At 46.4% G+C, this 16,222-nt stretch overlaps 1 protein-coding gene across 19 annotated transcripts in view; it reads left to right on the plus strand.

Annotated features, from left to right (window-relative positions):
• Window positions 1–3,726: 3,726 nt before the first annotated feature.
• AGBL1 (AGBL carboxypeptidase 1) overlaps window positions 3,727–16,222 on the plus strand; it is an 834,111-nt gene continuing 821,615 nt past the window's right edge. For 17 of the 19 annotated variants that reach the window (XR_008994688.1, XR_008994687.1, XM_057494793.1 and 14 more), the window contains exon 1: window positions 3,727–4,010. Coding sequence is in view for 16 of the 19 variants with exons in the window: in XM_057494793.1 (XP_057350776.1) it covers window positions 3,732–4,010 (279 nt within the window). In the remaining 3 variants the exon portion in view is untranslated. Of the gene's footprint in view, window positions 4,284–16,222 lie in introns of all 19 variants that reach the window. The other 2 variants (XM_057494806.1, XM_057494809.1) reach the window with 2 other exon arrangements.

Below are 16,222 nucleotides of genomic sequence, written 5' to 3' on the forward strand. Positions count from 1 at the left end.
GCTCCTGGTTCTTGCCTTTAGAACCCATTCTGCCTTCACATCCTCTCCAGCCTTGGGAACAACTTTCATGTACCTCTAGAAGCTGAGAAGTGCTGAGCAGGATCTGCTTCCCTCTGTTGCAGTTGCAGCTGCAGCATCTCTCTTAGTGATGTCCCTTATGATAATACATGCATAGCTGTCATTGACCGCTGTGTCCTCTGGGTCAGGCCCTGTGCGGAGCCCCTGCACAGGTGGGACCTCAGCTCAGCCTCACTGCTGTGTTGGTTACAGGTAGTGTTTGTCCCCCTTTTAATGGTGATGATATCAGATTGAAAAGGTATTTTGGGATATAGGATATCGGATATGCTGACAACTCATATCGGTCTCACTTCTGGCTAAACACCACCTGAGACTTTTCTATACCCAGCACTGTTTGGGTGTCTCCCCACCTTCTTTTTACACAGTTGGTGCTCAGGACCCAGGAAAGGAGCACCCACCTGGCTCTGTTCTATTTCATCCTGTAGGGTCTGGCCCATCACTCACAGCTGCTGAAGTCTTTTTGGATCTCAACTATGTCATCTGACATATTTCTATCATTCTCAACTGGATATCATCAGAATATCTGATAAGCATGCAGCCTTTATTTTCACCCAAGTCATTGATAAAAATGTTGAATAGGAAAGAGAGCCAGGGACTGAATTTTCTGGCTGCCACTAGGAAACGCTGTCTATGTTACTGCCAGTTTATCCATTACCACTCTGAGTACTGCTATGCTACTAATTATGGAGTCATCCTGACTGTACAGGCCTATACTTTTTTTCTCTGTCTCATCTGCAAGATATTAGGAGAGTCCTGGGCCTGAGATTATGGGAATGACAGGCAGGTGTGCAGTGAGGGATTTGCTTTGTCCAAAGAAAAGTCTGGCTCTTGCCTAGCTCCTGGGAGGTAATCTCTAAATCCTTAGAATGCCCTGCCTGGTAAGAGTGTCTTTGTTTACCTGGGGTCCTTGCTTGAGAGTCTATGCAAACAATATGATTTAGGTGGGGACCTGGACCTCTGAAAGAGCTGGAGACCAAGGTCAGCAATGCCTATATGACCCCTGGACAGGAAGGCCGGGGGAAGCAATGCTCTGTGCACATTGTTTTGCACTCTTGCTGGGAGATAACAAGCACTGTGCACTGCAAGAGGAGAGCAGGTAGCTTAGGCCTGCTCTCTGGTGGGCCCTGCCCCGTGTGCCTGTCCCCTTTGTTGATGTTAATCTGTATCCTTCCATGGTGATAAAGCGTAACTGAGTATAATGGCTTTCCTGAATTCTCTAAGTCCTTTAGGGAATCACTGCATCTGAGGGTGATCTTAGGAATCCCTGAACCGCAACAGGAATCTCTGTACTGTATCCAGAAATTAAAAAAAAGAAAATTTGAGTTCTATCCTTGCTTCTGCCTGGATCTGCTGTGTGGCTTCCCTAACTGCCTCCTTTCAAAGGTACAAAGTGAAGCAGTAGGAAGGCCTTCCTCCTCGGCACAAAGTGACCTCCGCCCTGCTTGGCCCGGGGCCTGACACTCCCCTGTTGGCTGTGCCATGTAGTTCAATGAGCAGTCACCTCAGTACACTTAGGGCAATATACTGTGTCACCCAAGCTTGGGTCTCAGCTCCTGCCTTTTAGGAAAGCCTCTGCTAAAATTCCAATACTAACGGGGAAGCACACACAGAGCCCCTATCACCCACTCATACCGAAGACTAAATGAATCTGTCCATGAACAGGACTGCATTCTCATGAAGATGCCATCCAGGGCAGGCAGATGTGGGCGGGGGCGCTGTGACAGCTTCCCCTAAGCTTGAGAGTGAGGAAGGCTCTTCCCCTGGGGCGAGGAACAGGGTTTCCGGGGGCCCCCCAGGCACTGTCGAGGTGTGTTGGCCGAGGGCAGGAAGATCATGTTAAAGGAATGATGGGAGCTGAACTCAAGCTAGAAACAAGCCCTTATTTTGTCAGAAAATCAGAGGGCACAAACAGCACTTTCTCCCTTGTCTGGCATCCATGTGTGTCCATGTGGGCAAGTGGCCGTGGACTCAGAGGGTAGGGCTTTGTCAGGGGAGAAGGGGGATTGGGGCCAAGCCAGGCATGTGACACAGGTATGTCCTCAGAGAAAGAAGGAACCCACTCCTCACCTTATTTGGAAACTGAAATGTATTTGAAAATTGAAAACTTATTTGCTTACTGAAAACAAGGTTCAGTACAGCAGGGGGAAAGGTGTCATTAAGTAGAAGAGAGTGATACCTCTGTGTACAGGGTTTATTCTCACTCTGACCTCTGCAATTCCAGTGAGTGGGACTGAGACACCCTTTTAAATGGGAAGAATTTTACCTAAATGCTAACATAAGGGGGTCTGACCACAATACCTTTAGCAACGTCCTCAGAGGTCATTTTTCTGAATTCTCTCTGCAAGGTGTTTTTATTCTTTTCCCTTTAACTTGTTCTTTAGGTATATGTGGGGAGGGAGGTTTTATTTTTCCTTCCCACTCTCTTTACTTTATCCTGTAATCAAGAAATAGGTAGAAATCTCCCTTTAAGTAATAATCACATGGGATAGTTCAGTCCTCTCTGTGCCCCAGGACCATAGAGGATCATAGGACTCCTGTGCCCTGAAAAGCCCCACCCTTCATAGAGGGTGGAAACCTTAGGGGCCTTTGTATCTTCTCTCATCAGAGATGGTAGGACGTATAAGGAGATGAGAGTAAATGTGAGATGTTATCATCAGTTCCCAGTATGAGAGGTCTTCACATGTAAGGCCGTAAGAGTGGAAGTTTCTGGAGGGCAAGAACCACATTAATTTGTCCTTGAATTTGGGGGCACAGCCAGGCCTGGCACTGGGGAGGGAGCTGCCTGACTCCTGACTCAGGACTTGGATGCATTTAGGCCAACTAAGATCAGGAAATGCGAACTCTTTCCGCAGCCACCACGACACGGTCGGGCGGCTGCTAGCCGGAGCCTCTGATGCTCATGAAAGATCCTCAGGCTGCGCACGGGGTGTTGGCTGTGCGCCGAGGCCTCTCTGTCTAGCTGTGCTCGCAGTCCGTCATGCACCTCAATGAGCTCATGCTCCAATTTCACGCGCTGATGTTGTGCTTGGAGCTTGCTGGGTCCCAGTAAAACTGGGTCAAAAATTCTCAAACAACGAACACGTAGGCCGTTACTCGCCAGGTAATCAATATGGCCGAAGTTAGGGCTTCCCAAACTTCAGTCCTCTAGTGATTTTGTTAACCAGCTATGAATCCCTTGGGGATCTTGTGAAAATGCAAATTCTATTCAGGGACTCCGGCTGTGTGTGTGTGGGGGGGCTGCTCAGAAGCTTCCAGGTGATGTCCCCAAGCATGGCATGCACAGGACCACAAGATGCTTAGGTGTTGACAGGGGAGGAGGATTAGGTGGCCAATTAGTCATTCAGACTCTTCGACCACATTCCAAGCTGAAGACGTAAAGAGACACTGCGTCCCGCGTTGGTGTGGAGAGAACATAGCTGGGGCAGCGGCTGCCAGTCGTCCGTTCCACGGATTAGCGGCTCGCAGCAGCAAGAGGCAGGCTGGTGTCATGGTCAGGCTTGGCCGGTGCTGTCGGTGTGCTTGTTTGAGACCTTCCTTGTGGCTTGACATCTCTGTGCTTCAGTTTTCTCATTTGTAAAACAGGGGTAGGGTGGGTGATAATGAAAGTGCTACGGCCTTAGGGTTATTGGGAAAGTGAACAGATCACAGACAGGATGGGTATAGAAAACGTCCGGGGCAGTTATTTTCCTTCTGGGCCAGAGCTCCAGTCCCTAAGCCGTGGACCTCAGGGGGGCCCTGGGCTTCTGCGCCCTGCACTGCCACGGTTGTGCAAGCACGCTTGGGTCTCCTGTTACCCAGCAGCCGGCAGCAGACCAAAGAAAAGGGGGGGACAGGCGGGGAGAGCCAGACGAGCCTCTGCAGGGAGTCTGAGCAGGTCAGCTGGGAATGCCTGTCAGCCCTCCAGGGCGGCTCCTGCACGGGCCTGGAGGTGGGTGAGTGACTCAGGCTGGGGCCCTCTCCACCCCCCGCCCGGCTCACCTAATCCCCGCCGCGGGAGTCGGGGGCACTGGCGCCTGCGCCGAGGTCTGGGGCTGCGCCGCGGCGACCTCACGCCCAGCAGCATGTGCAGCTGAGGCCTCCGTGCGGCGCGGCAGGCTCCCCGGAGGTGGGCAGGGAGGCCGGGCTCTCCAGCCCCCTCAGGACCCGAGGAAGGGATGGCCGGACAAGAAGGCAGCGGGCTGCAGGCCCTGCTGCGCACGCTTCAGGTAGGCAGAAGCAGAGGGTGCAGGCCCCGGGCGGCCGGGGCTCCGTGGGCCGGGCCTGCCTGGCGCCGGCTCCCGCCGTCCCCTCTGGCACCGGGGGCCGCTTTGCTGACCAGCGAGGGCACCGAGCCTCTGCAGCTGCTCTCACCTGGAGGCTGACCTCAGTGATGCTACGGTGTTTAAAAATTAAACACGACCATGTTTGATGAGTGTGCTCTGCTGACGTTGTTGAAGCTGGTGGGATTCGAGGCTTGGGCTAAAAGATCCAGGTTTGCTAGGGATGGGGAAGAGGGCCCTACCTGAGCAGGCAGGAGACCCGCGGGGAAGGGAGAGCAGCAGGGAGAGGACTCCGCCGGCCTCTCCGCTGAGGGGCTAGTCCTGGGCTCCCTGGACTGGGCTGCAGCACAGCTGCTCGGGGCGCCTGCTAATGCGCCTCTTTCCAGGCGGGATCTGGCTGAAGGAACTGGAATCGCCAGGGTCCGGGGCCTGGGAGTCTGCCTACCCTGTGGGTGATTCTTTTCACTCCTAATTTAGAAAATTCTTGTCCGCAAGCAGTACTTTACACACTTGTCTGAGTACTAGAATCCCTTGGAGGGTGTTAAATAAATGCTGATGCCTGGGGCCCGCCCTCCAACAATTGGATTTAATTGGCCTGCCAGCGATCAGGGCGCTGGGACTTTGGGAACCCCCGAGGTGGTCCCTCTGTGCACTTAAGGCCGAGATCCACTGCTTCCCACACATGGGGAGATGCTTGCACTGAGCTGGATGCAGGGAATGCCAGAGCTCAAAGGGGCCCAAGGGATCTCCCACACCAAGATTTTAAGCCTGATGTCCATGGAAGGTGTCACAAGATGATGGCCTTGAGCAACTCCATGACTCCATGCTCTGATTTAGAAGGTAAATGTTTGGCGCTTACATTAATTTTTCCCTGCTGTGAAAAGCTGCTTTAGATTTCTCCTGATTCATTAGGAAATCTGTATCCTTAAAAAGTTTAATAACCAATAAATCCAACCCTTCAGGGTACAGATAAGGAAACTGAGTCTCAGATGTGGATAACTTATCCAAGGCTCACATAACTTCTTAATAGAACTGGAACTAGCACCAAAGAACTTCAGTATCTGGTTGACTTAGTGTCTATTGACTTGTTCTATGTGATCCATAAAAGGCAAGAATGCATCTGGGGTAGGAGTGCTCGGGGTGGGATTGGACCTCAAAATAAATTTGTAGTTGGCCTGGAAGTCACTGCAGGTTGAGCTCAATCTCCTGTATTCCCACCGGTGGGGATTTATAATTGATATTTAGAATGACTGCCCCAGGGCACTGCAAGATTCTCAATCATCAAAGAAAGTTTTAATTATGTTCAATACACCCTACTCTGTTCCCAATTAACCAGAAATTAAAATAACCAGAACATTCTTCCTGGGTGCATTCTAGTTGATTGATCAGAATCTGGTTACAGAATTGACCTGGGCTCCTGGCCTGGTCTGGAGTCAGGCCTCTCAAAGCACCTCCAAGGGTCCTGTTTCTGTCTTGATAGATGTCAGAACTCTGACACACTTTAAGAAAAGAGAGGCCAGGGCAGATATTCCTTGGAGTGTTGTTTCTTGCTGGCTGGTGTCTTCCTGCACCTTCACTCCCCAGGGAGCAGGAGGCCCCCTTTGTTACTGAGAGGGGGTTCACTGAAAGGCTTTGAACTGGGGATCCCCAAGGTTTTGCTAATTCTAGCCAGTCCCTCTTTTCATGTGCACAAAGGTGATGGACAGAAGGCTTTGTTTTGCTTCTCAAACCTCTGGGGAGGGCCATGGTTACATCTGCACAGAATGTGAGCTTAGGTGTGCATTCCCCTTGTCTTTTAGGAGCAATCAGAACATTGCCACGGGGAGGGAGAAAGAGAAAGAGCACAGGAAACCGGAAAGAGCCAGCACAAAGATGACACATGTCCCTGTGATATGATAGTAGAAATCCCCCTCTCCCAGAATACCACCATTTCTGCCTCTTTGGGGCACAATGACAAGAGAAACCAGGTCATTAAGAAACACTGGTTTCTGCCTATTACCTTTTCCTGTACAAATAGGAAAGGGGTAAGTGATTTTTTTTCTCCCTCAGTTACCTGCCTTATCTCTGTCCTGAAGGTATGAGAATCAGATTTCCACTCAGACATTTTCCAAGTCCTTGACTGTATAGCTTCAGTTTGAGGCAGAAAATGAGACAGACTCACGGGGGCCTGGGTGAAGGGGAGGCAACACACAGCACAGGTGCATGAGACGAAGGACTGGATCCTGCCCCATTTGGGGCATTTACCAGCTGTATATCCTCAGGCATGTCCCACGACCTCTCTGAGCCTCCATTTCTATAGCTGTAAAAGGGGGTACAATAAAAATGTGTTTCTCCGCACTTTGTGTAAGGATTAAGAGGATCCATTTGCAAAGTGCCTGTAAACTATACATGGCTGTTCGAATGACTGTGGTTTTATGGTTTCCCCAGCCAAGTACACAGTGGAGAGGCTGGAACACTTGCCTACACTTTTCATCAACCTGCCCTGCTTTTTTTCCCTGGGTGGATTCCAATATACTTGGAAGAAAAGGAAGGTGTCTCATTCTGTCCTGCTCTCATCTCTCCATGTGGTTTGAGCTAATGGGGACGATGGGGAGCCGCCAGGGTAGCAGGATGTGGGCGCAAAGCTCTGACTCTTAAGAGCCCTCCCCCAGGGGCGCCCCAGAAAATGCCAATGAAATACCTTATCAAAACATGAAAAATGTATAATTACTCGGTCAGCTTTGGTGCCCTCTGAGCTGTATTATGGGCACATTTTTGCTGTTTGCATTTGTACTTTATCATTTGATGTTACAGCTGCTCAAACTGAATCAATCCCAGGTCCGCACCTCTGCCAAAATGTGCGTAGCAAACTCCTTTTCTCGTCTTGGGCTCCAGGAACATCATCTATTATGGATTGTGAACAAGGCTGCAGGATGTGGGGCTTCCTGTCTCAGGTTAGCATTGAATTTAGATAATAGAAAACCCTGATGGGGTGACAACTCCACTTTTCCCCTTGGACTTGTTCCTCCAAGGATCATTTCTAACACAACAGGTGATTTCAGCCCCTGGGCTGCCAAGAGGGGATGGGTAGGAATGCAGTGACCAAAATATTTCATTCATAGCACTTGGGAGTTTTGTTTCCAAAACAGGTGTTGGAAAATTTCCTTTCTAGAAGTCTCTGTGGAGGATGTGGGAATATCCATCTATTGTACATCCATAGGACCAGGTGGAATGGAAACAGAACTTTCCCCTTGGACATAAACAGAGGGGTTTGGATAAACAAGAGAAGAATTTTCCTTTTAGACAGCAAACACTGGGTAGACTTTCTAGAGATCACAGGATTTCTCTTTTCAGTGAAGTGTAAGGCTTTCTGGGTTTTTTTTCTACCTCAAATGCAAAACAGACATGAAAGCAAATTGAAATCTGTCTTAATTTCAAGCGTCAGTAGAAGCAAAGATAAAGAAAAACCCCATAAAGACAGGCACCAAATGGAGAAGGGACACAACTGGCACCAAAGAGCTTCTGTTGGTATCTAAGGAATGACTCGGTGCCAGTCAATGTGGAGGAGGAAGGGGGTGATGGTGGCATGTAAGCATATGCTGAGCTGGAGAAGCCTTTATTCGGTGTTTGTTTTTAAAGAATTTTTTTGCTTTCACATTTTCTTAAACTGCTTGGACTTAGAGATTGGGAACAAAAAGAACATTTGTTAAGGCCCACGTTATGCCAAGTTTCACCTCCATCACCTAACATCACTGTCTGCTGCCCTGTGAGATGTGGTTTCTATCTTATAGACGAGGGCACTGACCCTCGAGGGAATCTTATGCTGGTGAAGGGTCCGACAGAAGCCTAGTAAGTCCCTAGAGGAGGATGTGAAGCTGATCTTGTCACTCCAGAGTCTTTCCACTGGTCCACACTGCTTACATGACCTACGAAATACATACTTATTATTATTTGAGGGCATTATGTTGGCTGGACTGAAACTGAAGGTTGAGAAGAAATGGATTCTCTACCATAGAGGGTAGTTTATTTAGAACCAAAACCATCTCCCACATCTCATTTTGGTGTGTGGCTACATAACTCCTCATAAAGGAAGGTAACATTTTTGATTTGGGTCAATTAGATATTTTCAACATCCATCCATTCATCTACCATCTATCATTCATCCATCCCTCTATCCTGCCATCTAACCATAGCTTTCTATGTGCTAGAAATGCAGAGAAGAATCACTAGGTAGAATGATATGCCAAGAAGACCAAGGTCTTTGGATCTTGGCTCAGCCACTCTAAGCTTGTGTGACTCAGGACCAACTATTGAACTTCTCTTCACTGAAATGCTTCCATCTGTAAAATGAGAATTATAATGCCTACTCATGAGCTTCTTATTATATGTTTAGAGAAAAATGCATGTACAAAAGTAAGTGTCATGGTAGTGCCTGATAAATAGCAACCATTGTAATTAAACACGGTCCCCTGCCCTCATGAAAACCCAATGTTGAGGTGGGAAGGTAAGAGGATAAACATATTTGTAGAGCTAGTGTGCACGTGATGAGTGCCGTGCTAAAGGTAAGCATCGAAAGAAAGTGCCATGGAAGTTGGGAGAAGAAACTCCTCCTGGCTGGAGATTCATGGGAGGCATTGGGAAGAGGGTCCCATGGCGGCAGGGGCAGGTGTGGTTGCCGGGTGAGGAGTGTGCCCGTGTCCAGGACGTGTGCAGAGTGTTTAGGATTCGCCATGGCACTGAGTTGATTAAAGCAGAAAGTTCATGAAGGGGAAGACAGGAGATTGACGTGGGAGTTGCCCACATGCTGGAGAGTCTTGAGTGGCAAGCTTCAGAGCCAGCCATGCCCTTGGTAACGGCTGTCAGTCCTTCAGTGTGGGTGATGGGGGCTGCAGGACATTCAGCCAAGGTGATGGGTGTGAAGCTATTTGGACTCAGCGTTGTTTGACATGACGGCCTCACTGCTTTTTGTTTATTTTGTCAACTAAGGTGATGTGTCCCCCACAGTCTCCACATCCCTGACCTGCCTTCTGTCCCTGGTCCTCTTTCTATCTCTGCCCCCACCCATCAGCCCTTTCCTCTCACTTAACTGTGTAACTCACCTCCTCCGGAGCCCCTCCACAGCCCTGATCTCACCCCAGGGGAGAGGGCTGGGAGGAATTGAGGCTCAGGGATTGCGGGAGGAGAATGGTTTTAAAACACTTTCATTTTTAAATTCAGAAGAAGCACAAATTATTCTAGAGGTGGCATTCAAATGCCCTTGTGTCCAAGCAGCTCTGATAACAAAGTTGTGGTAAAACAACCAGAGTGGAGTGGAAAAGTCCAGTTCTCACTTGTGAATTGAGAGAAGTTGGTGTTTCCATCCCCGGAGCCCAGATTCTAGGTTTGTCTGCCTTCCAGACACCCTCCTTTGTGGGACGGGATAGAGGACAGAGGGTCAGCGTTGCTTAGAAGTGTAACTGGAAATCTGACATTACTGGAATCATATTGAGAGAAATGGCCACCAGACAGACCCTTGCCCACAGGACAAATCCATAACCTGGCAGCATTTACTCCACTACCTACTCAGTTACTAAAACTGGAACCACCCTTAGGAAAGCCAAGCACAGTCTCAGGTCAAGCCCTGTGAGTTGGGGAAACAGGCAACCAAGGAAGAGAAGTTGGTCTGGGCTGTAAAATACTGTATCCGTAAGCGTGGGACAGGCAGCTGTGAATCAAGCAGCCTGGGCGCCTCTTCATATTTTGGAAGTGGGCCCATGGAAATGCATCCTCTTGGCTGTGACCTCTGTGTCCTTGGCCAGATCCGAAATGAAGGAAGTTGACGGTTTGTGAGATCTGTGGGTTTTTTTCACTGAGGGAATACCACATGGTTCCTTCAGAGCGAAAGAATGGCAAACCAGGTTCTCCTTTGAGGAAAGGATGTGCAGGATGAGTGAGAGATGACTAGCAGAGGTGCTGGGAACGAAAAGAATGAGTAGCAAAAGGACACGCAAGAAAGCACAATGGCACAGAGTATGAGCTCGAGGCATAGATTTCTTGCCCTCCTTCCTTCCTTTCTCCTTCCTCTCTATGCCTTTTTTCTTCCCTCCCTTCTTCAATTGTTTATTTTTTGATAATTTTTGCAAACTGAATACACCCAGGTAAGCAGCACTCAGAGGAGGTAATAGTAAACTCCCGGCATCCCAGAAGACTCCTCACCCCCATTCCGGTCACTGTTGCCCAGTGTAATTGCCAATGCCACGTATTAGTTTTGCAATCTTTGTACTTCATATAAACGGAATCCTCTTTGCAGCTGCCTTGTTTTCTCGGTGTTGTGAGACTCTTCCATGTTGTTGCACGTAGTTTAGTGATTCTCATCACCAAAGAGCGTTCCATTGTGTGAATGCACCATGATTTATTTATCCATTCCAGCGGACAATGATGATACTTGGGATAGTTTCCTTTTTTGTTGTTGTTTATAACATACAGTGTTGCTTTGAGCATTCTAGTGCCTGCTTTTGTGAACATATGTATATGTACACATGTCCATTGGGTGTATATCTAGAAGTGGAGTGGAGAGGTCACAGGACTTAGTAGATAATGGAACTTTTCAAGAATACTTGCTCCCAAACAGACACCTATGAGCCATGGAAATACCATGAGTTTGTGAGAGTTCTGGATATGCCATACTTTAGCCCAAACTGGATTAATCCATATTTGTTAGTTGGAAGTGGCTTGAGATGTTTTTCATGAAGGGACACTGTCATATTTATGTTTTATGTGCTCAGTTCTACCTACTTGGTCCCTTTCATATTAACAGTTAAAATAATAACCAACATTTATTAAACAGATTCAGCAAGTCAGGAGCTGTGCAAAGTCCTTCACATGCATTGTTTCATTTGATCCTTGCGACAACCCTGTAAAGCAGGTAGTATAATTATCTTCATTTACAAGCTCTGAAATGGAAGATTGGAAAATTGTAAACACATTTCCCATGGTCACAATGTAAGTGGCACAGGTGGAATTTGAGCAGAGGGGATCTGATGCCAGAGGACACGTTCTCACTATGTGCATTAACTCTGAGGAAAATATGGGCATGAGAAAATTCTGAAGAGGGTTTCCTAGGTGGGGGGTGTCTGTTGGGGAACATGGAGACCCACTACTTGGCATATCAGGGGAAGATGGCAGCTGTCCCCACAGCGGGAGGACTGGCCAAGAGGGCAGAGAACAGGTGTCCAGGGTGGGGGTCAGCAGACTCTGTTAAGGGCCAGATAGCAAAGTTGTTAGGCTTTGCTGGCTACAGGATCTGTTACAACTACTCAATCCTGCCACAGTAGCTGTAGACAATTTGCAAATAAGTGGGCATGGCTACATGGTTACATTCCAGTTAAACAATGTACAAAAACAGGCAGCAGGCTGGATTTGGCCAGTGGGCAGTAGTTTGCTGACCCCTGGCCTGGAGGCCTTTGGGTACAAGTCTTGTGTAAGGGGGGGAAATGGGATGGAAAGTAAGTAAGTAAGTGATGGAGCAGCAGGTGCCTATTGCTGTGGCGGCCCCCCGGGGTAACTCCCCTCGCTTCTGTGGGTGTCCTCCTCAACTGCCACACTGCCCTTCTTGCAAAAGCAGATCAAATGATCCTCTGGGTGTCAGAGTTCCTCTGGGGGCAAGTCTTACAGCACCTGAAATGCACAGTGCAGAGTGTCATCTCCTGGGTCGTTTCTGCTCTCTACTGCCTCCACTTCTCCAGGTGTTGGTGGGGACAGGGACTGTGTACATCAGCCCTCCGGAGGCGGGCTTGCAGGTCATTTCAGCAGCATTATAGTCAATGTACTAGGTGACTGTTCTTCAGATGTTGTCTGTATTCAATAACACTAACAGCGCAAGACGTGTTCAAGCCAGCACTTCTCAAACAGGGTTCCGCAGAACACTAGTGTTCCCTAGGCTGCTAATGGGTATTCTACTCACAAAGGGATAGATGGGTTTGGAATGTCAGAATAAAGAAAATTTAACTAGAGTTTTTCACTGAAATATCATCACTCTTTCCAAACATTTATGCCTTTCAGCAATCAGTTTAAATGCCTTTTCCTCAGACAGGACTTCTCTGACAGCCCAATTAGCTACCCGGTCACTAGCTCCCACATCTCTAGTTTGACTGTTTGCAGAGAACTGATACTTGTTTGTGGCCTCCCTTCCTTCTCCCGCCAGGGCAGGAATCTCATCTGTCTTGCTCACTTCTTATCCCTACAACTTAAGCACAGTCAAGGACCTCATAGGTGCTCCGTAAGTATTTGTTGATTGAATAAAATGAATGTGCATGGTTTATTTGTTATGCTGGGGATATAATACATAGCATTTCCAAACCATCTTGGAGATGGGATAATTTTCAAGGCAAAAACCCACTGGCATCTCACAGGGCATTATGAATCCATTGGACACATTTGGGAAACAGCAATACTAGGTCGATGCCATGTTAAATCACTGCTGGTCCACACAGTTTGAATTTCTCCTGTTCTGGAAAGATGGATGATGTTTCAGTGAAAAAAATCTAGATGATTTTATTTATCCTGACATTTCAAACCCATCTCCTATTGCAACTATTCTGATCCAAGCAGATGCAGAGTCAGTTCTGTTGGACAGAACTGTGACCAGTCTTGGGGAATTTCACTAGCTGATGACTCTGCAGCCTGTCTTCAGGGCTTGAATTGACATCAATTCTGGTCATTACTTGGTTGGACCAAGTAAGAATTTAAGTGACAGATGTGGATGTTTAGGAAGAGAAAAAACAGTTCTTCCTAGATGCCCAAAAGAGCCATTCTGCTTCTGATCAGGAGGTCAGATGGCCGTAAGGACAGCGTTAGCCTCGGGTTTCAGATGAAAGGCACGGTCGGGTTTCACAGATGGGGTATCTGACGAAACTTTCCCCAGGGGACTTGGACAGAAGGCCCCTTCTCCAATAAATGGCAGCAATGAACTCTCCCCCTACCCTAAAAAAAAAAAAATACAAAAACCCTCTGGGTCTGAACATCTCTAATGTCTGGATCCCGCCAATCAGAAAGGTTCAATGGCCTGCCTGCATTTTTGACCCCTAGGCATCCTTAACCATCCTTAACTTCCTCTAAGACCCGAACTAATCCAGGCAGCTCTGTGACAATGCAGATACCTTCCATTTTTCACAATAGCCACATTAGGAAGAGGCTCTAAGCAAATCCCATTTCTCCTTGATTTTCATCATTCAGTTGCAAAATATATATATTATACATCCTCATATATATTGCTACATATCATGCATCATGAAATATATGTCCTGAAGGAAAAAAAACTCCCCAGATGGCAGCTAAAATTTTGGACTGAGGAAGAAGCTAAGATGGTAACAATATCTGAAGAAAAATGGATATTAACATTCGAGGAGTGTTTTGGCTGAGAGCTGCTCACATTTGCTGAGCACTTACCACGTGCCAGCAAATATTCTAGGTGTTTTACAAGTATTATCTCACGTAATCCTCAAAACAGTCCTGTGAGGTAAGGACAGCTATTGTCTCCATTTTCCAGCTTGGAAACACAGGGTACTTGCTCAAAGTCTGACAGCCTTTCAGTGGCAGAACCAGGATTTGAACCCAGGCACCGTGTGACCCTAGATTGCTATTACTCATGGCTGTTACTCACTGGCCTCAAGCATCTGTTTCCCTCTCCCCTGTCTTTTTCACTGCTGAATATTTTTTTCCTGATTAAAGAAGTAACAGAAGCTCATTAGTATAAAAATTTAATTAATACATAGATTAAAAGTATAGGAAGTAAAAATCCCCCCATCAAATCCTACTCTCTAAGACAACCAGGCAAAGGTCTTGCTGTACATCCTGCTGTATATTATTTTAGATGTTTACATATAGATAGCAATATGTACATTTCTATAATTATATGACTGTATTTTTATATCTTTTTGATACACTATTATTCAATTTGCTTTATACATATCAGTATAATTGGACATCTTTAAAGCCAGTACATACAGACCGTGCTCAATCTTTTGTGGTAATTAGGTAGTCGTTAAGTATATGGATGTACCTTAATAGAAGTACATTTTCTTTTAGTGTTTCACTTGACTTTGACTTTGTTTTTTGAGTTTTTTGTGTTACATTTGTTATATTTTAAGAGTTAACTTTATCAAACTTTTCTTTCATGGGCTATTTTTGGCCAAAGATTCCCCCCCCTCCACCCCGTGATCTCTTATGATTGATGATGCTTAAATTTAACTTCATACAGCTCTGTTTTTCTTAAGTCTTAGGAGCTTCTGTGCCATACCATATTTCACCAGTATGTGGCAACAGTTAACAAATTTATATCCTTGAAATTTCTTTTCTGGGAAGATTCCAGTTCTGTAAAGTCCAATAGTGCTCTGCTGGAACATAAATATTTATTTAAAATGAATGTATCTAGGTTTCTTGGCTGGGCTTTGGAAGACCAGCACTCATTTTAGACACTGCCACCTGACTTTTCTGGGCTGGCATCCTCTGTCTTGATGGTTTACAGGCTTCATTCAGTGCTAGGAGATTTGCCCAGCAACATCACCTGTTTCCTTGGGATTCTATGACCCTCTTGCTAAGGCTCATTCACTTGTTGAATGCCTCCCTTGGACCAGGGGCTGTGCTAGGTAGCTGGTGGCAACGTTCTCAGAATCTTATCGGCCAGACACTCTCCTACGGAAATTCTTCCAAATGCTAATGACTCACATCAGGAAGAAGGAGGTTCAGAATGCTGGGGTCACACCTGTGCCTCTTTGCTCCGTGGGCCGTTCTCTTCTGGCTGCCTGGCTGCAAACCCATTATCATCATTCCTCCATGGCTCTGGGGACAGATCTGAAGTCTTGGCAGCTGTGACGTGCTCAGCTATGCCTATGCACCTATGTTGATTCACATGTGGTCTTTCACAAAAAATTAAAGCGTGATTATTCTTAATCGTTTCATCCTTTTATCTCCCAGGGAGCAGGGTGTCACAGATCTCTTTTTGATGCCATCGAAATCTAAATGTACTTTCCCCAGATGAATGTACATGCAAACTTCTGCAAACGATTTTGGGGTAATAAGCTACACCATAAGGTTTCACTTTCTCAAGGTCTTTACTTGGGTGTTTTTTTTTGTTTTTTTCTCCTGGCATGGTGCTCTTTAAGGTCAGACTAGTAGAGGCAAGTTCTAATTACATACAGGAAACCCTGCAGTCTGTCCAATTGTGATATATTCCTCATGCGTCCCAACTGGGAACAATATTCTTACCTCAACTTCACAACTTTGTCTTGAACATCTTTCAAATTACCTTTGATGAATCAACTAAAATGTTACTTTCCAAAAAAAAGCCTTTTCTGATAACCCAAGGAGGTGATATCTCTCCCTCCTCTGAAGTAACTCCCAGGCATTTGTTCCTTTCTCTATGCTTTGTTTTGTTGTATATATTGTTGTTTTTTATTCTACAAACTTTTGTTGGGCATTGAGAGTGCCAAAATAAATACAGTATGGTTCTTGTCCTCCCAGAGCTCATTATGAGGAGGAACCATATGTTCATTTGAGAATCTCCTGAAAGTTGTAGACCCTCTTCCTTGATAAGCATAAATTTGCACAAGCATTTACATGTCAGAAGATTTGCCTCCAGAAGAAATCTATGCCTTAGGATTGCTTGGGTTGACATATAAATAAATAATTATAAAGTATTATTATAAATAAAGAGATAACAACATGCCCAGTGTATTTTTGGAACAAGGGGAATCTCAAACAATCTCCAACCTTTCATGAACTTCTGTTCCAGAGTAATAGATAGGTTTGATATTTCAGACCAACCAATCCTTTTAAAAATATGGATAAAATATAAGTGCTTTTGTAAAAAAGCATCATTGTTTAACATTTAATGGACTGAGGTCAGGAGAGGCGGGAAACCTAGATAG

This window comes from Manis pentadactyla, chromosome 18, assembly GCF_030020395.1.
Source record: "Manis pentadactyla isolate mManPen7 chromosome 18, mManPen7.hap1, whole genome shotgun sequence".
In the NCBI taxonomy this organism is placed as follows: domain Eukaryota; kingdom Metazoa; phylum Chordata; class Mammalia; order Pholidota; family Manidae; genus Manis; species Manis pentadactyla.